Source organism: Mirounga leonina, unplaced genomic scaffold (genome assembly GCF_011800145.1).
Source record: "Mirounga leonina isolate KUSES-001 unplaced genomic scaffold, KU_Mleo_1.0 Mir_92, whole genome shotgun sequence".
In the NCBI taxonomy this organism is placed as follows: domain Eukaryota; kingdom Metazoa; phylum Chordata; class Mammalia; order Carnivora; family Phocidae; genus Mirounga; species Mirounga leonina.
The window spans coordinates 3056350-3080357 of NW_023270852.1; the positions used below are offsets into that span (position 1 = coordinate 3056350).

Genomic DNA, 24008 nt, shown 5'->3' on the forward strand with positions numbered 1-24008 from the left:
AAAAATGGAAGCATCACATAATCACCTATCATCTAGATTTATGATCAGTAATTATCAAACTTTAGCCCTAATTGGGCTTAATTTCTCAACATTTCTACATCTTAATGCTGAGAACTAACACAATGAAATTAACTGATCAAAATCCTTTCAAAACTATGGGCGCCTGGGTGGCTCAGTTGGTTAAGCGACTGCCTTCGGCTCAGGTCATGATCCTGGAGTCCCGGGATCGAGTCCAGCATCAGGCTCCCTGCTCGGCAGGGAGTCTGCTTCTCCCTCTGACCCTCCTCCCTCTCATGCTCTCTGTATCTCATTCTCTCTGTCTCAAATTAATAAATAAAATCTTAAAATAAAAAAAAATCCTTTCAAAACTGTATTTAACTTTTTCTAAGCTCTATATACATTACAATGAACAAAATTAACTGATTTGAATTTTATCTTCTCTTGATTAGTTTCTTTACCTGCAGAATAAATTAATCTAGAATAATCTCTAAAATGTTTTTATTTCTAAAGTTTATGATTTTAGCTATTGATAAAGATATTGATTAGTCAAATAAAGCAATTTTAATTGCCCTCTGAACAAGCACTAATATAGACCTATTTAGAATAGTATTTATTATTTCTTAAAGAAAATCCTATTTTGAAGCATTGATATTTAAAAAAAATTAATCCCATATTTAATGATGGAAAAATCAATATCTATTGGGTTATAGCAATCTCTAGTGAGTAAAGGGGGAAAAACAGAGACCAAGAAAATGTGAAAATTAATTTATAAAATAATGCTATGTAATTCATAAAATGAATATTGTAACAATCAATTCTTTGGGGTTCAATAAGAACAATTCCTGGATTCTAAATCATACAACAGATTAATGACATGATAGGACCACTGGTTTGTTATACAGGCCTGGAATTAAATTTGTGTGGTGTTTTCTACTTAAAAACAGTGACAACGATAATCAATAATTATAACCAATGAAGTTATAACTGCTGATTATAGGAAAGTTACTTAGAATAAAAGCTGAATACTCATTTAGAATTATTTGAGATTTATAACCACCTCCAAAGTCCCAAACAGCTCAATATACTGTATAAAAAAAGCTGATCCTTGAAAAAAGAAATTGTATTTTATCTAAGCTATAAAGGAGCAGTTTTAATTTGAAAATATTAAACGTGGTAAGTAGGGCTGGCTGATTACGGTATCTTGACCTTGTGAAGTTTTCGATCTCCTTTCTCAGTTGGGTCCTCTATTTCTGAGCAGGGGTAAAATCCAGGAAATGGCGTGAGAGGATTAAGCTTTGGCCTACAGGAACCTGAGAAAGCACCCATCAAGCTACTGATACTCCGCAGGGAGGAAATAACTTGTGGGGGAAGGGTTGGATCGATCAGCAGATCTGACACCATATTGCGAGCCTCATTTAGCACTGAAAGATCCACTCCACTTCCACCTCCAGAATTCTAGAAAAGAAAAGAAAAAATAATATTATAGATTTGTTAAGAATACACTCTAACATTTAAGAAACACTCTATTAAGTCGATATACATATACTATGTACATCCAGTGGTCCTTTCAGTTAACCTTACACACTTAAGAGGAAGTTGAGTGTAGTGACGAGGCTCTGTTGCAAAGACATCAGAATTTGAAATCTACACTTTAATCCTAATTGTATGATTTTGAGCAAGTTATTTAACATCTGAACCTTTTAGTTTCTTTACCCTAAAATGGAGATTATAAAAACTCCCTCATGAAGGGCTGACATGACACTTTAGTCTGAGAATACATGTAAAACACATAAGGGAATATATTTAAAGTGCAATAAGTCACAGTATAACCATCAATATTATGGAAAATAAGAGGATAAAAATACAGAAAAAAGGTATCAGAGTTTGAAGGAGATAGTAATTAACTTTGAACTGAATGGTCACCAACAACTTCATGGAAGGGTAACATCACACTTGGCCTTAAAGAGTGGATAGGAAAGCTATTTTTTAAATTTAGAATAAATATTTCATTGATGTCTACATAAGGCATGATTTTTACTTCTTGAAAATACATATATATGATGTTCAACTCAATTACCATAGAAATGAGCGCATGGATAATCAACAGTGAATTAAATGTTACTTTTGTTGCTTTTATTTTACCTTAAACTTACATTTGAGTGTATCTAAAATTCATAATTATCAAATGTAATGAGTTCACCATAAAACTGTTTATTAACTATCTTGAACACATTTCAGAACTAAGAAATGTTATGAACAGTAATAACTTACTGTTAGAGCAATAATTAGCTAAATAATGTCTTTGCTCTTTGGGGAATTTTTTTTTTTCCTTGTGAAGTATTATTTTGCCTTAGCTTTTATTTGAAAACATTCCCTATTACTAGGGGATAGGTCAGCTATTTCTAATCTTTGTAAATAAATACTTCCTTATATATGTCACTATAGATAATTAAGCATACTTCTGACAAATAGCTTCCCATAAAATTGAATTGCTGAACCACAGTAAATGAACATGCTACAATTTGATCATTACTATAAAACTGCCCTCCTGTATGTTGGTTAAATCTATACTTCCACAAATTGTATTATAATAGCATCTGTTTCCCCACATCCAAATGAGAAATCTCTTATTTGAGTTGGTGTTCCCATACAGATCATATGTCATTTCTCTCTAGTTGCTTTCAAGGTTTTTTCTTTGGTCTTTAGTTTTCAAATGTTTATGACATGGCTTGCAGATTTGTTGGGGGTTTTTCGTATTTGGGATTCATTATCTTTTCGAATTTGTAGGATTACTTCTTTTGCAAAATTTGGGGAAGTTTTCAGCCATTATTTTTTCAAATAATCTTTTAAACTCTCTCTCCTTCTCAGACACGAATATGAATTTTGGATCTCTTGTTATTGTCCCACACATCCCTAAAGCTCTTCATCTTGTTTCCATCTATTTCCTCTCTGTTGTTCAAATCAGGTAAATTCTGTTGCTCTATCCTCAAGCTCATAAATTCTATCCTCTGTCATCTCCACTCTCCTAAGCCCATTCAGCAAATTTTTCATTTCCATTATTGCATTTTTCAGTTCCATAGTTTTCATTTTTTTCTTTTTTATAACTTCTACAGATCTACCTCAGAGATGTTGCAGGTTTGATTCCAGACCACTGCAATAGAGCAAATAGCGCAATAAAGTGGGTCAAATAAATTTTCTGGTTTCCTAGTGCATATAAAAGTTATGTTTACAACATACTGTAGTCTATTACGTGTGCAATGACATTATGTCAAAAAGAAAAACAATGTACATCCCTTAATTTAAACATACTTTTATTTAGCCACCTGGGTGGTTCAGTTGGTTAAGCATCTGACTTCTTGATTTCGGCTCAGGTCATGATCTCAGGGTTGTGAGATCAAGCCCTGTGTCAGGCTCCATACTAGGTGTGGAGCCTGCTTAGGATTCTCTCTCTCTCCCTCTGCCCCACCCCTCCACACTCTCCCCGCCTCTAAAAAAAAAATAGTTTATTGCTAAAAAATGCTAACCATCATCTGAGTTTTCAGCGAGTTGTCATCTTTTTGCTAGTGGAGGGTCCTGAATTTGGTATTGATGGCTGCAGACTGATCAAATCAAGGTGGTGGTTACTAAAGGTTGGGGTGGCTGTGGCAATTTCTTAAAATAAATGAAGTTAGCTGCATTCAGTTCTCTTCCTTTCATAAAGTTTCTCTGTTGCACGTGATGCTGTTTGATAGCATTTTACCCACAGTAGACCTTCTTTCAAACTTGGAGTCAATCCTCTCAAAACCTCCTGTTGCTTTTTCAAGTTTATGTCATACTCTAAATCCTTTACTGTCATTTCAACAATCTTCACAGCATCTTCACTAGGAGTAGATTCTATCTCATAAAACTACTTTTCTTGGGCGCCTGGGTGGCTCAGTTGGTTAAGCGACTGCCTTCGGCTCAGGTCATGATCCTGGAGTCCCGGGATCGAGTCCCACATCAGGCTCCCTGTTCAGCAGGGAGTCTGCTTCTCCCTCTGACCCTCCTTCCTCTCATGCTCTCTGCCTCTCATTCTCTCTCTCGCAAATAAATAAAAATCTTAAAAAAAAAAAACCTACTTTTCTTTGTTCATTCATAAGAAGCAACTCCTCATACGTTCAAGTTTTATCATAAGATTGCAACAATTCAGTCATCATCAGGCTCTACTTCTAATTGTATTTCTCTTGCTATTTCTACCACATGTGTAGTTACTTTCTTAAGTCTTGAACGCCTCAGAGTCATCCACGAAGGTTGGAATCAACTTCTTCCAAATTTCTGTTAATGCTGGTATTTTGACCTCTTCAATTGTGAATCCTTTTTAGAAGGTTTTCCAATTTCTTTGCCCAGATCTCACACAGGAATCATTCACTATCTATAGCAGGTATAGCCTTATAAAATGTACTTATTAAATAATGAGACTTGAAAGTCAAAACTACTCCTTGCTCCATGGGCTACAGAATGGATGTTGTGTTAACAGGCATGAAAATATTAATCTTGTTGTACATCTCCATCAGAGCTCTTGGGTGATCAGGTGCATTGTCAATGAGCATCATATTTGAATCTTTTTTTTTTCTGAGGAGGTCTCAAAAGTGGGCTTAAAATGTTCAGTAAACCGTTGCAAACAGATGTGCTTTGTTGTTCCAACTACAGAGCACAGAGTATGTTTAGCCTAATTCTTAAGGACCCTAGGATTTTCAGAACAGTAAATGAGCACTGGTTTCAATGTCAAGTCACCAGCTGCATTAGCCCCAGTTGAGAGAATCAGTCTATCCTTTGAAGCTTTGAAGGCAGGCACTGACTTCAATCTGGCCGTGGAAGTCCTGGGTGCCATCTTCTTCCAATAGAAGGCTGTTTCACCTACACTGAAAATCTGTTGTTTAGTGTAACCATCTTCATTAATTATCTTAGCTTAGATCTTCTGGATAACTTGCTGCAGCTTCTACATCAGCACTCACTTGCACTTTGATGTTATGGAGATGGCTTCCTTCCTTAAACCTCACGAACCAACCTCTGCTAATTTCAGACTTGTCTTCTGCAGCTTCTTCACCTCTCTCAGCCTTCACAGAATTGAAGAGAGTTAGGACCGTGCTCTGGATTAGGCTTTGGCTGAAGGGAATGTTGTGGCTGGTTTGATCTTCTATCCAGACCACTAAAACTTTCTCCCTATCAGCAATAAAGCTGTCTCACCCTCTTATCATTCACATGTTCACTGAAGTAGCACTTTTACATTTCCTTCAAGAACTTTTCCTTTGCATTCACAACTTGGATGTCTGATGCAAGAGGCCTAGCTTTTGACCTATCTCGGCTTTCGACATGCCTTCCTCTGGAAGCTTACTCATTTCTGGTTTTTCATTTAAAGTGAGAGATATGTGACTATCTCCTGAACACTAAGAGGGCCTTGTAGAGTTATTAGCTGACTGAGGTTCAATATTGTTGCATCTCAGGAAATAAGGAGGCCAAGGAGAAGGGCGAGAGATGGGGGAACTGCCAGTCAGTGGAGCAGTCAGAACACACACGATATTTATTAAGTTCACCATCTTATATGTGCATGATTCATGGCACCCCAGAACAATTACAACAGTAACATCAAAGATCACTGACCACAGATCACCATAACAAGTATAATAATGAAAAAGTTTGAAATATTTTAACAATTACCAAAACGTGTTCGAGAAACATGAAGTGAGCAAATGCTGTTGCTGAAACAGTAAAAATAGACTTGCTTGATGCAGGATTGCTACAAACCTTCAATTTGTAAAACAAAACAAAACAAAACCTACCACAGTATCTGTGAGGTACAATAAAAGGGGTGTGCCTGTATTTTTGTTATTGTTGAGATTTTCTATTTTGTTTATTTGTAATTGCTTGTTAGAATACTGCTTTAAAATTTCTTATCGAGGGTACCTGGATGGCTCAGTTGGTTAAACACCCGACTCTTGATTTCGGCTCAGGTCATGATCTCAGAGCCCCACAACAGGCTCCCTGCTCAGTAGGGAGCCTGCTTCTCCCTCTCCCTCTGCTCCTCCCCCTGTTCCTGCTCTCTCTCTCTCTCTCTCTCTCTTGCTCTCTAAAAAAAAGAAATAAAATCTTAAGAAAAAATTTCTTATCAGATAATTCCAAATTTGATTCATCTTGGTGTTAAGCATTGATTGTTTTTTTCTCATTCAAGTTGCGATTTTCCTGGTTCTTGGTATGAAAAGTGATTTCTTTATTTTATCATCAACATTTTGGCTATTACCCTATAAGACTCTGGGTCCTATTTAAATCTTTTGTATTGGGAGGTGGTCTCTCTGTTTAGATTTAGCAGCAGGTCCTGGTCTACTTTTTCAGGCTGTGGTTCTAATGACAATTTAGTTTTCAGGGCATTCACAGTGGTATTTTAGTCTGTCTGATTGTTTTCAATCATGGACCTAAGTGACCTTACACAATATGGTCCCTCACTTTATTCCCATTTACTTCTCTGACCCACTAGGGTTCCCACTGGTCCTTGCCGCTACCTCTGTGGGTGAGGAGATGGGAGGAAGAGGGAGGAATTTCATCACATTGAGCCACCTGGTACCTCTCGGTGGGGCAAGAGAGTCTCCAGACCACAGGGACAAAGAGCACCTTCTGGACTAGACACATGTTGTGGCCGTATCCCCTCTGCCAGGCCCCCTGGCCACCCAGTCTCTCACTGGGTAAAGGGAGTCTCCTGCTCAGTAGGGAATGAGAATCCCTCCCTTGACCTCTTATTGTCAGTGGAGTTCCTGATCAGTTTTCCCTTGCTAAAGCAACTAGACTCACTTGGTGTTATTGGCAGGACTCTCATTTCATCTTGGGGAAGGAATAAGCCCACCTGAATCACCTTTTGCTGTTAGGCAGGGGTTATAAGAAACCCCATCACTACAGTTTTTCTCCATTACTGGGGTCTCTAACCAGTCCACCCTCCTCTTTCCATTTTTCAGAATTCTCCTTTGGTTGCCTCTTGTTACTTCCAGAGTTTATAGTTATACTTAGTGGAGAGGAGCAGGGAGAATTAAAGCTGATGATACATGCAGAGCACATAGTGCAATGTATGGTACATAGAGGTAAAATACAGTAAGTAGTACTATTATTAATATTATGGAGAGTGATGAAATAAAAATACAGATAAAGTGGCATCAGAGTTCAAAGAAGATACATAAACTTTAATCTGAATGGTTAACAGAAACTTTATGGAAGGGGTAGCATTTGAGCTGAGATATTAATTTGGTAGGATTTTATTTCTAAAGATTAGGGAGAAATAGTTATTTTACAATAAAACTAAAAATGTATTTGGGGGAGCTCATCAAGAAAGAATGCACATAAAGGTACAAAAGCAGTAAAAGAGCAAAGTACAGGGAACATAAAATTATTAAAGTACAGGCTTTTTTTTTTTTTTTTTTTTAAGTGCACTGGAAAATAAGGTTGGAGAGGCATGTGGGGACCAAATTTTTGAGAACATAAGATTCCAGGCTAACGGATATGAGCAAAGGAGAATCACAGATTTTGAGCAGATTTTGAGAGGAAGAGTAAAGCAAGGAAAGAGAAAGGGAAGTAATGGAGGGCACTGAAATGTTAGAGAAGGTGAAAAGACAATTTTTACATTAAGAACTGACAGAGATACGGGAAAAGAGCATTCCACGCAGGGAGACCAGCAAGTGTGAAGACCCAGAGGCCCAGCATGCCTAGCTTGTTTGAGGAATAAGGAGGCCCAAGTAACTGGAGCAGAGTAAATGAAGGAGAAATTAGTACAACACGAGGTCAGAGAAGTAAATGGGAATAAAGTGAGGGACCATATTGTGTAAGGTCACTTAGGTCCATGATAAGGACTTCAACTTTTATTCTGGGTGAGGGGAGTGCAGTAAGCAAGAGTGACAAATTTTTAAATCTGAACTTAAATTCCTATTTCCCACTGGCTTATATGTGGCAAATCTTGTTTCTGCCCAGAGAGCTAAGAATAGATTCCACATTTTAAAGGATGACTGAAGAGGAGGAGGAGGGAGGTGGCTGTGTATCACCTGCAAATGCTAAAATATTTACTATCTGGCCCTTTATAGAAAAAAACTGTGCTAAATCCTGTCTTACACTATAATTTCAGAGATACTTAGAATTCATTATTATATATTAACATAATATTAGCTCACATTTTTATTGAGTGCTACTATCCCACCAGGCACTTATTGCTGTTGTTGTTATCGTAATCAGCCCTCTGAGGAAATTGGTATTATTCCCAATGTATAGATGACAAAATAGGTTCAGAGTGACTTAAGAGGCTTGCCTTATTTTTCAGCAAGGAGGTTGTATCAAACCAACTCTTCTGCCTAGAATAACTAGTCTAGAAAAGCTGAAATAAAATAAAAATAGCACCCATTTCAAGGCATCAGAGAACAGTCAAGCAGCTGGGCCTTGAAAGAACAAGAACTCAGAGTTAATAAATTAAAATGAATCCACCATACTGTGCTACTTTTTCCCTCAAGGACTCTGCTACGGACTCATAACTGGCCGGGGCAGAGAGGATACGACACAGAGCAGTTAAGAGCCTAGGAAACAGCGGAGCTTTCTGTAGTCACAGGAGGCTGGAAGACCAAAACATCAGGGTTATCAAGACAGGCAGGGCTTTAAAGGCTAAGCAAGATCTCAGAGAGAAGAAAAAGCAGCAAGCTTGACTTCAGAGCTGCTTGCCCCTAAAGGCATTTGCCAATCTGCAAACAGTGGCTGAGATGGAGAAAGCAAGCAAAAATTGTCAAACAGATTTCTATTTTGAAAGTAAAGTAGAGCTTTCAGCAGTCTCAGCTGGAGAGAACAACAAAAAAAAGTTGTTCCTAGAAAGCACCACTAACCAAACTGTAATAAGAGACAGAAAACCAGAATAGGCCTAAAACTACTGAAGAAACTGAATCCATAATTTAACATTTGTTCATAAAAAAAGCTCCAAACTGGGGTGCCTGGGTGGCTCAGTCGTTAAGCGTCTGCCTTCGGCTCAGGTCATGATCCCAGGGTCCTGGGATCGAGCCCCACATCAGGCTCCCTGCTCCGCGGGAAGCCTGCTTCTCCCTCTCCCACTCCCCCTGCTTGTGTTCCCTCTCTCGCTATGTCTCTGTCAAATAAATAAATAAAATCTTTAAAAAAAAAAAAAAAGCTCCAAACTTCACCACAGCATTCTTTCAAACATTAAAGAAAGAACACCAATCTTACCAAATGTTTCTAGATAATAGAAAGAGAGTGAATATCCCACTTTATTTTATGAGGCCACTATAAGCTATTTATAGCAAAAACATGCCAAGAACATTATGAAAAACAAGAATTATAGGCCAAACATGGATTCAAAATTCCAAAACAAAAAATAAAATCCAGTGGTACATATACATATTATATATATACATATTTTTAAAATATCAAGCCCCGTGGCAGGCTCTGCTTGAATTTCTCCATCTCCCTCTGCACCTCCAGCCCCCGCCCCTGCGCCCACGTGCACGCACTTTCTCATTGTCTCTCGCTCAAATAAATAAATCTTAAAAAAAAAAACAGAAAGAAAGAAAGAAAGAAAAAGAGGTGAATGAAAAGAGGGAGGTTAGGTGAGCTAAAAAGGGAGAAAGGTGCCTGATATCACATACCAGTCTGTCTGACTACCAGTCTATGCTCTTAACCATTACTGCTTATTTATCTTTAGATTTTACTAATAATTTAAATACTCTTTTAATTGGAAACTGAGGATCTTGGTGAGTATGACTGATGAGAAAGTCCTTGTGTAGGTCAAAGAGCCAGGCTTTTTTGGGTCAGAAGTGGGCTTCTTGATTTTATCTGACTGCAATAGTTATGTTTTTTATTCACCAAAACCCAGAGAATATTTTGTTCTTATGGGCTGTTGTGGCTCTCTCATTCATACCTTAAAAACAAAACCCACTGAAAGGAATATTCATTTTTCAAAAATTGGGATAGAGACAACTACATAAATCTAATAAACGGGTGTAATGTTTCTGTAAATATAAAGGACAGAGATTTGATATTTATTAATGTTTATCTATTAGTGAAAACCATCAGGTTTCAAACCAGCATATTACAACCTAATTATAATAAATATATTTTATATTACAAATAATTATATTTATATATTTTATCTATTTTGTTAATATTTATGTTATATACTTACATATAATTTATAATTATTATAATATTTTTTTAGAATAGAATACACAAACACACATTTCAATACAATGGGAAAATGGGAAAAGATCTGTAAAGATATACATCAAAAGTTAACATAATTAACATAGTTATTGCTTGATATTTAGGAGTGATTTTTCTTTTTCCTCTTACACTTCTATTTTCAATTCTTCTGACATAAATATGTATTACTTAAGTGATCAAAAAAGCTTAAAAGTATATATGACTCCATTTATATATATAAAGTTCATAAATAAGCCAAATTAATTGCTGGAAGTCAGTGATGTGGAAAACAAAGGCAGAGGAAAAATTATTAAATTTCCTTACTACCTACAGCCCACTGACAAGTCCTTGAAACAGGCAAAGTGACATTCCTCCAGAGACTCAACTGACTAATACTTTGCTAAGGGCAAAAGGCAATCCTAGCTGACCCCCTTCCCCCACCCCCACCAGGATCCTGTAAGTCTACTTTAACATATAAAAATTCCTTTTGAGGGGGGCGCCCGGGTGGCTCAATCGTTAAGCATCTGCCTTCGGCTCAGGTCATGATCCCAGGGTCCTGGGATTGAGCCCCGCATCAGCTCCCTGCTCAGCAGGAAGTCTGCTTCTCCCTCTCCCTCTGCCCTTCCACCCCCATCATGTTCTCTTTCTCTCAAATAAATAAATAAAATCTTTAAAAAACTAAAAAATATATATAAAAAAATAAAAATAAAAAATAACAAAATGTCAAAAGTTTCATTACAGTATACTGAGACTAACATTATGTGTCAACTATACTTCAATTTTAAAAAAAGTTTCATTATCGGCATTATTAGTGATATTTACTATATTTACCTGATAATGAGGTTTATACCATTGCTTTAAGTCCCAATCCCAAAGAATCATCTGGAAAAAAAAAATACATTTAGTTACAAACCAGAAGTAAACAAATACATGTAAAGACAAAATGGAACATCTTCAATTACAGATACCTAAGATAGCTTACAGTTTGGGAGAACAATTGGGGATGTGAGAATAAAATTATCTATAGAAAGAATATTCCATAAATTACAGACCCTGTGATTGGGAAATCAAGAAAACTGTCAGAATAAAGTCACTATAATAAGATATATTAACCTTCAAAATATCCATTACCACAAAAAGGAAAATACAAATCAAAATAACACCCAGTTACTAAAAATACAAGAAAAATCACAAATCATCAGACACTCTCCCTCCCCCCCACCATCTTCAAAGGATCATCACTCATCATTCTAAACCAGTGTCCATGGGTGGTGCTATTTCCTTACTAATAAGGCAGATCTCTCAAAAGCAGTAAAAAGCTTGTCCTTGGGGTTAGATTAAGTATAAAGTAATGGATTATAAAAAGCAACACTCAACCCTTTTGATATGCAGATAATTAGTGATGGTTTTCCTGTTTGTCTCCTTTATAGGCTATCAATGATAACTTCTTAGTCCCAGACTAGTATTTTCCTGTCCTTTTTCTCCCCAGCAAGCTTTCTGGCCACGTCTCCTTTCAATAGTCATTATGCTCAAGGAGAAAACATTAGCTTTAATTTGGCAATCTGTAACTGCTATCTATAATTAATCCTAAATTTCTCTTGAGTTTACTTAATAAATAGGTCTCCTTTTGCCAAAACAAATTGATTATAATTTCAATTTTCTACATAGCTTTGAACCCTAGTCTCTACTTTAAACTTAATTTGTAATATAATCACCTGATTTCTATATACTGAACAATTTTTTTTTTCAAGTAAATTCTACCCCCAACGGGGGGCTCAACTCACAACCCCAAGATCAGGAGTCTATGAACTGAACCACCCAGGCTCACCCGAATAGTGAACTATTTGTGTTGTTTTTTATCCTTGGTTTTCTGTCTTCTATCTGCAAAAGATCTTAAAGTGTTATCCACTCTATCACTGGTCCAATATTTTATCAGGAGTTGGCATATTTTTTTCTGTAGAGGGACAGATAGTAAATATTTTAGGCTTTACAAGCCATCTAAGGTCACTGAGACAATCTTTTTGTTTGTTTTACAACGCTTTAAAATGCAAAAACATTCTTAGCTAGAGAGCCTTAAAAAACAGGCTTGCTGGCTGGATTTGGTCAGTGGGCTATATAGTTTGCTGACCCCTCTTTTAGATGATATACCCACCCTGAATCACTCAAAAAACTGTAGTTGTCATTATCACCATCTCCTTGTCAACATCCTTGCAGAAAGTCATCTCTTGCCAGTGAAAAGAAACCTATTTCTTCCCAAAAAACATCCAGACATACTATAACTAAGTCTAAAACTCATGGACCAGTACCCACAGAATGGCTGTGGTATAACTACATGCAAAGTATTTCATGAATATTAGTAGACTCATTAAATATATGCAGTATTTTATATGGCCCTAAGTGTAATCCTGACATAATTATTTAAGGTTGGGATTTGACCAGCATACATTCTAGATTCTAGAGACATTAATTAATGCAGATTAAAATGTTAATTACTTTCTCAGAACACTCAAATTAAGAGTAACGTAACTTGGGGCACCTGGGTGGCTCAGTTGGTTAAACAGCCGAGTCTTGATTTCAGCTCAGGTCATGATCTCAGGATTCTGGGACTGAGCCCTGCGTGGGACTCCTGAGCTCACCTGGGAGTCTGCTTGTCCCTCTCCCTCTACCACTCTGCCCCATTCTCTCTCCCTCTCTAAAATAAATAAATCTTTTTTTTTTTCTTTAAAGAGTAACATAACTTAAATCCCTAAGTTTCTTTTATACTTGGTATTGCTATGCTCCACTGACTGAGCCACCCAGGTGCCCCTACAATTGGTATTTTAGACCCAACTGCAATACTTTACTTCTGTCCTTAACTTAGCCTGCCCAAGTTTTCTTTTGAGATTGAGGATGTCAACTAGCCTATTCACCATTCCTCTCAACATTTGTAAATCTGAGGTTTTCTTAAGTCACCAATAAAAGCACAGAATAGATAGGCGTGAAGTCAGAGCCACATGATGGGTCACCAAAAATGACCTAGGAGATAGGCATCAATTCACTAATTTGCATTCTAAATCTACAAACTTGCCTAACTGTACTGTCCTCCAATCCATACTTCTACATTTCTTCTACAAAGTATGCCATCAAACAGTGACAAATGCCTATTCCTCACTTTCCAATTCATGAGTCTAAGTAGAAGTTGATCTTTTCCTAAATCAAGCACATTTTCAGTAGGACAGTTTCTTAACATTGAGTCTTCCTTGCTCCCCACTTCATTCACCTATCTGATAATTAAATACTATCTTTTTAAACGCTTGTACTCTAATGCCAGAACCATATCTGTATTCATATCATGCATTCTTAAGGTAGTCCTACCACTCCCAAGCAGGTGAAAATTGGTTCTTAGGAGACAAAAAAAAAAAAAAAAAAATCTTAAAAATAATAAAACGGTTGTAGCCCTCCAAATGCCACAGTACATAAACAGAGAGACTGTTGATCTACAGTAGTAAATTTCATAGAAGAGGAGGAATGATTAGAGGGGAAAAAATGTCTAAAACAGCTCCTTAAAGGAATGATAATGAAAATAAGTTTGAGAAATACTGATATAAAGTAGTCTGGCTTCTTGCTTACAGAAGCAACATTAGCTTATATTCTGAGAGAGACAGGTTGAGGATGCCCACTCAGAAGCTGCGGCCGTAACACAAGAGGTAATGTTCATCCTATTCTAACTGCTCTTGGGGGTCTCTGTCTGAAATTCCCTGTATGTTAGGAACTGAAAAAAAGATACAGTGAAAGTCACAAACTGCTAGTAGATCATCTTCTGTTTAATCTGAACAACTAGCAATTAGTGATTTTGAGAGAACAAAATTTTTGCCTATTGCCTATACATAGTGGAAGATGTATGGTCCAGGTATTCTGCAGCTAGATATATATTAAAGCATTGTTATACCAAGTGTTCTCTACAGTAAGATAAAGAAAGAAATTAAGGGTATATGTTTAGAAATTTTTATAGCAATTTAACATTGCTGAAACATTTTTAGTGTATTTTATAAAAGCATTAATCCACAACAGATTAGGAGAAAAATCTTTCCAAAACTTGGACTTTGCTATACAGTTTAACCTAACTGCACATAGCTGCACTGTTTGGGGTAGCAAGCAAACTAGATATAACCCAAATGTCTATCCATAACAAAATGGAGAACACTCATACCATGGAATACAACGGTGAAAATAAATGAAGTACAGTTACATACTGTATAAATAAATTCCGAAACATAAGATTGAATAAGAAAAGTCACAGAAGAATACATACAGTATAATTTCATACATGTAAAATGTACTGAAATATACTTTTTAGGAATATAAACATACAGGAAACTTTAAGAAATTCAGGACGGTGACTGTTTCTAAGGGAGAAGAGAAGGAAACTGGATCCGGGAGTGGCGTATAGGGAACTTCAAAGTTAGGGTATGTTCAAAATTAATGGTAATGGAGAGTAGCTGGTGTTTGTTATCTTTCGTCTAAACTTTATGCATATTTTACAAGTATTTATGAAGCTTTACTTAAAAATTAAGAATTTAGGAAGGGAAAGAAGTGAAGACAGTGACTAGTGAAACTCTTGAGAAATTGTGCTGTAAATGGCAAGAATGAAATGGGATAATAGTTGGAAAAGAACGTGGGGATTAATACTTTTTGTTGTTGTGACATGGTTAACAAAAGCTCTAGGTCTAGGGGCGCCTGGGTGTCTCAGTTGGTTAAGCATCTGCCTTCGGCTCAGGTCATGATCCCAGGGTTCTGGGATCGAGCCCCGCATCGGGCTCCCTGCTTGGCGGGAAGCCTGCTTCTCCCTCTCCCACTCCCCGGGCTTGTGTTCTTTCTCTAACTGTCTCTCTCTCTCTGTCAGTTAAATAAATAAATAAAATCTTTAAAAAAAAAAAAAAAGCTCTAGGTTTAGAGCTTGTCTGTTCCTGATAGGAATGATCCAGGACAGTAGGAGAACTAATAATACAGCATAGACTGAGAGAGATTCAAAAATAATGAAATCCTTAAGGAAAATACTGCTCAATGGTTCTATAATATTAGGACTTAAGATAAAATTTAAACTAGGAAACAAACATAATACTCCATTATTAGCCATTATTTATCAGATTATGATCTATAAATCACTTGTTGTTCATCAGTGGTCTGGAATATTTAGACAGAAAAAGGAATCTATGTAGTTTACATATATTTCAAAATTATGAAATATAAGATTAATTCTGATTTCCACAGAAATCTCACCATCTTCATTGTAATAACTATTATATTCTTAAAAGCTAGGCAGGTGCCCTAAAGCCTGTGTTAGTCTTTACAAATCATCTTAACTGAAGCATTTTTATGTCATTGAAATATTTTTGTTTACATCTATTAAATTTGTATTCTTTTCCTTGTGTTGCACTATATCTCCAATCAAAAAAAGAAGTGGCTCAAAGTTGGTTTCCTAAAGCTTAAGGTGTTGATAAAAACAGAAACATAAATAACTCAGAATAAATGCTAAGCCTAGCTCAAGAACAAGACTCTAGGGGCAGCCTGGGTGGCTCAGATGGTTGGGCGTCTGCCTTCCACTCAGGTCATGATCTCCAGGTCCTAGGAGAGAGCCCCAAGTTGGGCTCCCAGCTCAGCAGGGAGTCTGCTTCTCTCTCCCTCTGCCTCTCCCCCTGCTTGTGCTCTCCCAAATGAATAAAGAAAATCTTTAAAAAAAAAGAAAAAAAAAAAAAAGACTCTAATGCAAATGGAATACAGATCTAATGCAAATACCACACAAATCCACAAAAATGAAAATATTACTAAGACATACAACAGTGACTACCTAAAAGCTAATTTTTTTTAGACTTGTAATTCATTTACCCTATATTCTTCCACATGTTTTCCACTTTGAAACTTTATCAAATAATGGTAATAGGAAGCAATGGAAACTTTTCGGACATATTCAAACAAAACATAAAAATCTTTTTGGTAAACCAATAGAATTTCTCTAGAACAAGAACATAATGCTTTCTTATATGAATCTGAAGATTTTCATTCTTAGAAGAGACAAAAATTATAGAGGCACCATCCAGATTCTGTGCTCCTCAATGCAAACGCATATATTAAAAAATAAAATAAAATAAACTATAGCCGAGAGACTTGTAAAACCAGCCACACAGACGATAAGCATTATGCTGGAAGAGAGAACACATCAAATAATTTCCAACATATACTTACCATATGACACCTTGGGGTATCACAGAATTGAAAAGGCCTATGATGCATATGATGCCACATTTGCATACAGCAGATATTTCACTTTATTGCTGGATAAATGCACTCATGTGCTAAGTCTGAATCAACTCTTGTTATGTATGTGCAATACTTATGAGGAAGGGTGGTAGACAAGTTTTTATGTGTCTATCACTGAAAACCCATACTACAAGGGTATATTTCCCCCTATTTAATGATTATTTTGTGAACTCTGACAGAAACTGAGAAACGTGTGTTAGAATATGTTCTGAGGAAATCAGTTATCTGTACAGCAAGGAGAAGTCTTGCTAAACAATGAGAATATCTCCTAACTGCAAGTTTATACACTACTTTATTCACAGAAAACACCTAGTGGTTGAAACACATATGCTGGTCATGATTCAGCATTTAAGAAATAGCATAAATGTAACTGCACTCAATTTTTGGCCACAGAGTATACATCCTTTCAGTGTGTTGTGGAAAACAGAGCAAATATAAAAATATTAAAAAATATAAAATATAAACATAAATAGCAAATATAATAGAAGCATTTTCGTCAATAAAATGCACAGAACTTCTATTTCTCAAGCTTTTAAAGATTTGTTTTTGAGAGAGAGAGACAAGAGGGAGAGAGGGAAATCTCCAGCAGACTCCCGGCTAAGCCTGGAGCCTGATGTGGGGCTCAATCCCACGACCCTGAGATCACATCCCCCAGCTGAAATCAAGAATCGAGTGCTTAACCAACTGAGACACCCAGGCACCCCTATTTCTCAAGCTTTTAAATATGATAATGACCATTAAATTAGCAACTGACACAGCTCTGAAAATAATCTTCAGTGAGAAATCTCTTTACAACTACAGGATCCATGTTGAATCTGAGTATTCAGAACCAATAGCCAAAAACACTTGCTGCCTTTCATTGCCGAATTATGATTTTGCTTGGATTTTTCTATTTTAAGAGAAATAGAGAAAAGAAAAGAATCTGGTTGGATATAGAATGAATTTACAACACACAACCTATTTATTCTCATCAGTGAGCTACAACAGAGATACCCTTAATGTTGCAAACAATGTTCACTGATATAAAAATATTGATTTTTTAATTTTTAAAAATTATAATGAATCATTTTTATACATTCGTCTAAAATTGGCAGGTACCTACCATGCATACTGAATACATAGTATATGGTACATGGATATTAAAAGTTGAAGAAAAATTGGCGGAAACATTCTTTCCTCCCATATACTAATAAATAGCTCTTTTAAAGTCTTACTTCCAAGCAAACAGTGTATGTCCTATATATAATGTTGTTCCCAAGTCAGCAAAACTTTAGGCATCTAAACTTTAGTACCAATACCAAAGTAGATTCTGTAAATAATTTAAATATAAAAATAAATAATTTAAATTAGCTAAATTTCTAATCATCACAGAAAAAGAAGTTATGGTGGGTACGGTATGTTTTCAGAATATGGTTCTACTATATTAGAAGACACCATGTAATGAAAGTATGAAATTTTAATTGCGGTTTTAGGAGCTTCCAATATTTATTATGTTTCCTTCTCAGCTCATATAGAGTATCAGAAATTATTATATATTTTCCAACACTGTGGTTATCTGTTTAAAACTAATTTTAAAAACAGCTTTCTAAGTAGCGTGTGAGGTATATACTACCAAGAAAAATTTTTTTTAGTGGATTTGATAAAGTGAACCCAAGACTGTGCCTTCATATAAATTCAACTCTGTGGTTAAAAAAAGTTGAGTCCTGATAAGTTTCTGTTTGAATGTGTTTATAAGTCCAACATGCTTTACAGAGCTCTACAAAACCACCAATACCACAGTGAAATATCAGCAGCACAACCAGAGATGTTATCAGGTTCTATTACGTCAATGAGGTTTTATTTCATTGTTCCCTATGTAGCCAAAAAGAAAAACATATATGTGCCTTCAAGTCAAACTCACAGAACTGTTATACTCCGTGAAATTCAAAAAATATTATGGTACAGCTGTGAATTAACTGTTACAATACCCTTTATTCTCATATTTCTTAATTACATTTTACTTGAGCTTTATGTGTACAAATCTATGCTAATGGAACTGACTGAATTTCAGTATTTCCCACTTACTCTAGTTCTATGCCTTCCAACGTAGGCCCGATAAAGAAACCATTTCACTCTATGATTGTGTTTATTGAACATAAACCAAAAATATAAATGGATAGCCCAAGTGCTAACCTAACTAAAACTGTGCTGGGGAGGCTGATCCCCATATTCTGCATCACCTAAGCTCCCATGCAGCTGGTTTCTGCCTAGGCTGGGATCCACCAACAGGAAACTGGAATCTGAGAGGAAAGAGAAATCAAGGTTCTTTTCTGTTGCCTACGTATGCCTACCATTGTCCCTGGCAATAGCTGCACCCCCTCCCACCCCTTGTGACTACAGCTCTTACCAGATGGCCTTCCCTTCATAGCTGAAGCTGTGACTCTGAGAACACCATTTCCACCCCTGTTCCTGCAGCCCCAGGGGAGGTAATAGCTTTTTAGGGCTGATAGTCTCTAACGATCTCTCGTCCATTCTCTTAGCCCTGGTCATTCTCTCAAAGTCAATTTGTCATTAAAATCTTTTTATCTGAACCACCTTGAAATGAATTCTATTTCTGCACCCCCAAATAGTACAGGGATGGTGTAACTAAGTTCACACGTCAGCTAATAAATCACAGAGCTAGAATCTGAACTCAAATTTTATCTCCCTCCAATTTTATTCCCTTTCTACTACGCTAGAAGGATAATTATTCAAGCTTATTATGAGACCTTTCTTTTCCCAAAGACCCTGTTCTTATTTATCAAGTCACCCTGTAAAATCTGATCCCAACTTCCATGCAGTTACTTTTTTTTTTTTTTTAAGATTTTATTTATTTGACAGAGAGAGAGAGACACAGCGAGAGAGGGGAACACAAGCAGGGGGAGTGGGAGAGGGAGAAGCAGGCTCCTGGCCGAGCAGGGAGCCCGATGCGGGGCTCGATCCCAGGACCCTGGAATCATGACCTGAGCCGAAGGCAGACGCTTAACGACTGAGCCACCCAGGCGCCCCCATTTCATGCAGTTACTACAGATGGACTTTCTGGGCTCTAGTCAATGGCCAGTTTTTCCATAAACATACTAGATCCAATCCCATGTTGCCTACTTGAAGACAGTCACAAGCTACTCTCTCCCTCTCTCCTACAACATCATTTTCTCTCTCCAAAATCATCCCTATTAGATTATAAACACGCTGCGATTTCTCATATCTCACCTACACACACCTTCTCGGGATCACATTTACACCCAGCCACTGTCCCATTTCTTTGCCCCGCTTTAGAGCAAAATTCCTCAAAAGAGTGATGTTTGCCTGTTGTTTCCAATTCCTCCCCTATAATTCTCTCTTAAGAGGACCTGATCTAGCTACACTGGTTTTTTTTACTGGTCCTTGAACATGACAGGCAAGTACCAATAAAATTCACTCCCCTTTCCTTTTTCTTAATAAATTCAAAAGGAAATAAATTACATAATACTGTAGTATAAGGTGTGATTTTCTGAAGCTGGACTGATAATTCAGATTTTATAAAGTAGCAACTGAAATACAAGTTTCACTTTTTTCCTGTCAAGAGTACAAAAACCGGAGACAAAGACATTTAAAGGGACAGGAATAAACATAGGTTGAGTGAGTATAATACAAAAGTACTGAAGTCATACATTGTTTGAAATACACAGAGCTTTAACCTGTGAAAGTACCAATTACTTAAATCTCTATGTCTTACTGATAAACTAATAAGCCCTTAAAATCTTTGTTCATTAGCTCTTAGGAGACTATTTTGTTTTATCATTTGACGCTCTGAACGGAGTAAAATACCTTTATTTAAACCTCACAATTTTTCATAATCATTTAAAAGTTACAGAACAGTTCCACATACCATGGCCTAATTAGTGTGCTGAGGGAATTCAAGCAGAGAGAGCCATTTTCTAAGGATAATATGTAATAGCTTCAATTTTACCAGTGTTCTTAATCTCTTATTCTCTCTTCAGGTTTTCAAAGTTTTACCTACCTGCTCTTCCTCCGGACCTATGTCTTTCTGGATATATATATATCTTGGTGCATGCCTCAACTGCTTTCTCTAGCCTATGACTGAACAAAATGTTATCTCCACCCCTGACACAGACTCTATATTCTCACCAAAGGATATACATTCTGGGGATAATGTGCCAAAAATAACTGGAAAAATTGAATTGTAAGCCTTTAAAGAAAATAATTTCTATTTTCCCCCTACCATAAATAAATAAAATCTCTTCCTTTTAAGTTACAATGTGATTTTTAGTATAATTTAAGCAAATAAGAGGATTAAATTAATAACAGCTAATATTTTTTAAAACCTTACTAAAACACTTGAAGAATTCAGGATTGCATAAGGCATATCCTAATAAATATTCTAGAATTCTTTATAATTTTTTTTTTTTGCAAGAGAGACAATGAGAGCGAGCACGAGAGGGAGGAGGGTCAGAGGGAGAAGCAGACCCCCTGCTGAGCAGGGAGCCCGATGCGGGACTCGATCCCGGGACTCCAGGATCATGACCTGAGCCGAAGGCAGTCGCTTAACCAACTGAGCCACCCAGGCGCCCATAAATATTCTAGAATTCTAAGTGTGGTTTATGAACAAGACCAAAACAGAAAAAAATGGCTCCTCACTTCGATAACAAAAATATGCTACAAACTTGATCCTGGGTCTGGACAGAAAATCGGGAGATCACAAGGGCGTTCTGGGGGGATGTGAGATCAACCTACGATGGTGGTCTTAGAACCAAATCTAAAGACACCCTCCCTCTCTACATACAGTAACAGGTAGACTGATGCTAGAGCCCAGGCTTTCAGACACTGTACTATACTGCTTCCTACCTACTTACGACTCAAACAGAGGAGTCTTGGTTGCTCTTTTCCTCCCAATCAACTCTATAGGGCTCACATAACTAAAAGATCCACAATCACAGACATTCAAGAAAAAGAAAGGAACTAGCTGGTCCTATAGACAGGCACACCCTCTGACTAACAAAGCAAATACAGCATGTATTTCTTCTCTGGCTGCCCTTTAAAATTTGTCTGGGGACAAATGAATTATAGTTTAAACTTAAGAATGGTGAGCCAACCAAGACACAGGCGGTACTGGTGAAATAGTTACATATATGTACTGAGGAAAAATAAAAAAATAACACATGCAAAATCTGCTGGAAATCCCTTTGTTCAGGAACTCTGCTCTTTGGCTCTTTTGTATCTATGTCTCATCTAATATGTTTACAGAGAAACATAGCCTTTGTATTCCCAAATAATACAATGGGAGAGTCCTAATGGTATTTTACCATGGGCAGAGATTATAATATATTTCATCATCAATGTGTAATCTCTGCCTCAAGAGGAATACTGAAGAGGATTGGAATACTCTTTTAGAAAAAAGAGGAAAAAGCTAGAAATTCCTTTCAAGGGCTCAACTCTCGGCTTTGTTACCTCTCTGCAGTCTACCCATCCTACCCTGCCTTTGATCATTAGAACTATCAAAGCTAGCTGTGGGCCCAGGACCATTCTGGCTGTTGAAGTCTCCCATTTTCAAACATGGGTTCTGTCCAATCCATCTTTGGAGAGAGGGTGGGAAGCCCTGTAGGTAATATCTAAATATTGTTTGGGTCATGCATTTGAAAGAGAACAAATAGGGGCGCCTGGGTGGCTCAGTCGTTAAGCGGCTGCCTTTGGCTCAGGTCATGATCCCACGGGAAGCCTGCTTCTCCCTCACCCACTCCTCCTGCTTGTGTTCTCTCTCTCACTGTGTCTCTCTCTGTCAAATAAATAAATAAAATCTTTAAAAAAGAAAGAAAGAAAGAAAACAAATGGTCAGTCTCAGTCTTTCAGTGTCCTCAAATTTCTGTCTCATTGCAACTAAAACAAAGTAAATCCTAGTTAAAAGACAAGAGGCATCATATGCAAACCATATGGTCTGGCAAACCATCTGCAACAAAAGAGATGAAAACATGTATGTCCATTATGGTAGGGGGTCTGTTGGGAGCTTTATATACATTATTACAGTCAACCTTCATATTCATTCTGTGAGATCAGTAGTTTTTTAAATGTATAATGAAACTTAGATTAAAAAACTTGTTGAATGAATTACTCATTTTAAAAATTCCTCTCTCTTCTTCCTCATATCAATCTAATTCAATCTAGATATTTCTGATTTTGTCATCACTATATTTTTTACATTTTTATTACATCAAGCCTGGATCACTTACAACCACCTCCAATTTTCCTAACAATTACATCTACTTTATACAATAAAATCAATCTTCAAAACCATTTGTATCATGTTACTATCCTGTTATAAATATTGAGAGTATATTTAAGCTGAACGGAATTTAGAAGTCAACAATTCCAATATGCTCATTTACAGATAAAGAAAACAAGGACCAGAGTGATTAAGTTATTTTCCTTGTCTTTCTTACCTCTGCACCTAACCTCATTCAACTGAAAAAATCTACCTACAGGCAGACATTCAAATTAAAAAAAAAAGGGGGGGGGGGGGGGAGCTATTTGGTTTTAAGTGAGGCAGGCCTTCTGCAAAGAAAATACAAACATCTCTCTCTGATTACCTTTTATAATTCTATCAACTCATCTGTCCAACTATACTCACATCTCATTATCTCCCCAAACCAATGGGCGGGGGTGGGAGGAGGTAGATCTTAAAATCCGCTTACCACTTTCTACATCTGACTTAAACCTTATTTTCCTTGGTTTTATTCTCTACTTCCTATTTCTTAATCTCAGTTGATGTATCTGGCCTCTTCAAACAGAAGACATACTTAAAGGCCACAGTGAAAGTAGTCTTTAAACAATAAAGCTTTTTGGAAACAGCAACTGCAAGCTAATTTTGAAACTAATAATCAGAAATAGATTATTCAGTATGAACAAGCACATTGCCAGTATGGTAAAGATTCAAGACCAGAAACAAAGAACTCTGATTCTGCCAAACGGCTACATCTCCAAAGCATAAAACGCATTTCACACAAAAATGACTATATTGGAAAGCAGCACAGGTATTTTCTTGTCACCTGTGTGAATCTAAACAACTTTACATGGATAAAATTTTAAATAATAATTATTGTTATTATTGTTAATAATTTTAACAGAGATACATTTACTAGGCCCTTATCTGCCTTTATATTACAACTGAATGTTAAGTTTAGGAGATAAAGATATTAAAGAAAGTTGTCATAAAAGCATCAAAGTAAATTGTAATTAACCAAGAAAGAAATTTTAAAATCAATGTATAGTAACATAACTATTCTTTTGCATTTAAAATGAAAATTTACCATTTTTATTTGGGATTTTATTGGCAGACAGAAATTATTCAAGTTGCCAGCAGTATCTGTTTGACAGTGCTAGGCATTAGTTGAGTAAATAAGTTCTGTCATGGTAACAGAGCTTAAAATTAAGCAAACAAAGATACTAGACCCACAGCGACTTGATTTGAAAATGAAAATAGAACCTCTAGTCTATAAAAAAAAAAAAAAACACCT

General features: G+C 36.6%; 1 protein-coding gene across 2 annotated transcripts in view; it reads right to left on the minus strand.

Annotated features, from left to right (window-relative positions):
- Positions 1 to 24008, minus strand: part of PDE3B (phosphodiesterase 3B) — a 166633-nt gene that overhangs the window by 50478 nt on the left and 92147 nt on the right. For both annotated transcript variants that reach the window (XM_034995396.1, XM_034995395.1), the window contains exons 2-3: positions 11017 to 11067; positions 1207 to 1455 (exon numbers count right to left, since the gene is read on the minus strand). In XM_034995396.1, coding sequence (XP_034851287.1) covers positions 1207 to 1455; positions 11017 to 11067 — 300 coding nt within the window. The remainder of the gene's footprint in view (positions 1 to 1206; positions 1456 to 11016; positions 11068 to 24008) is intronic.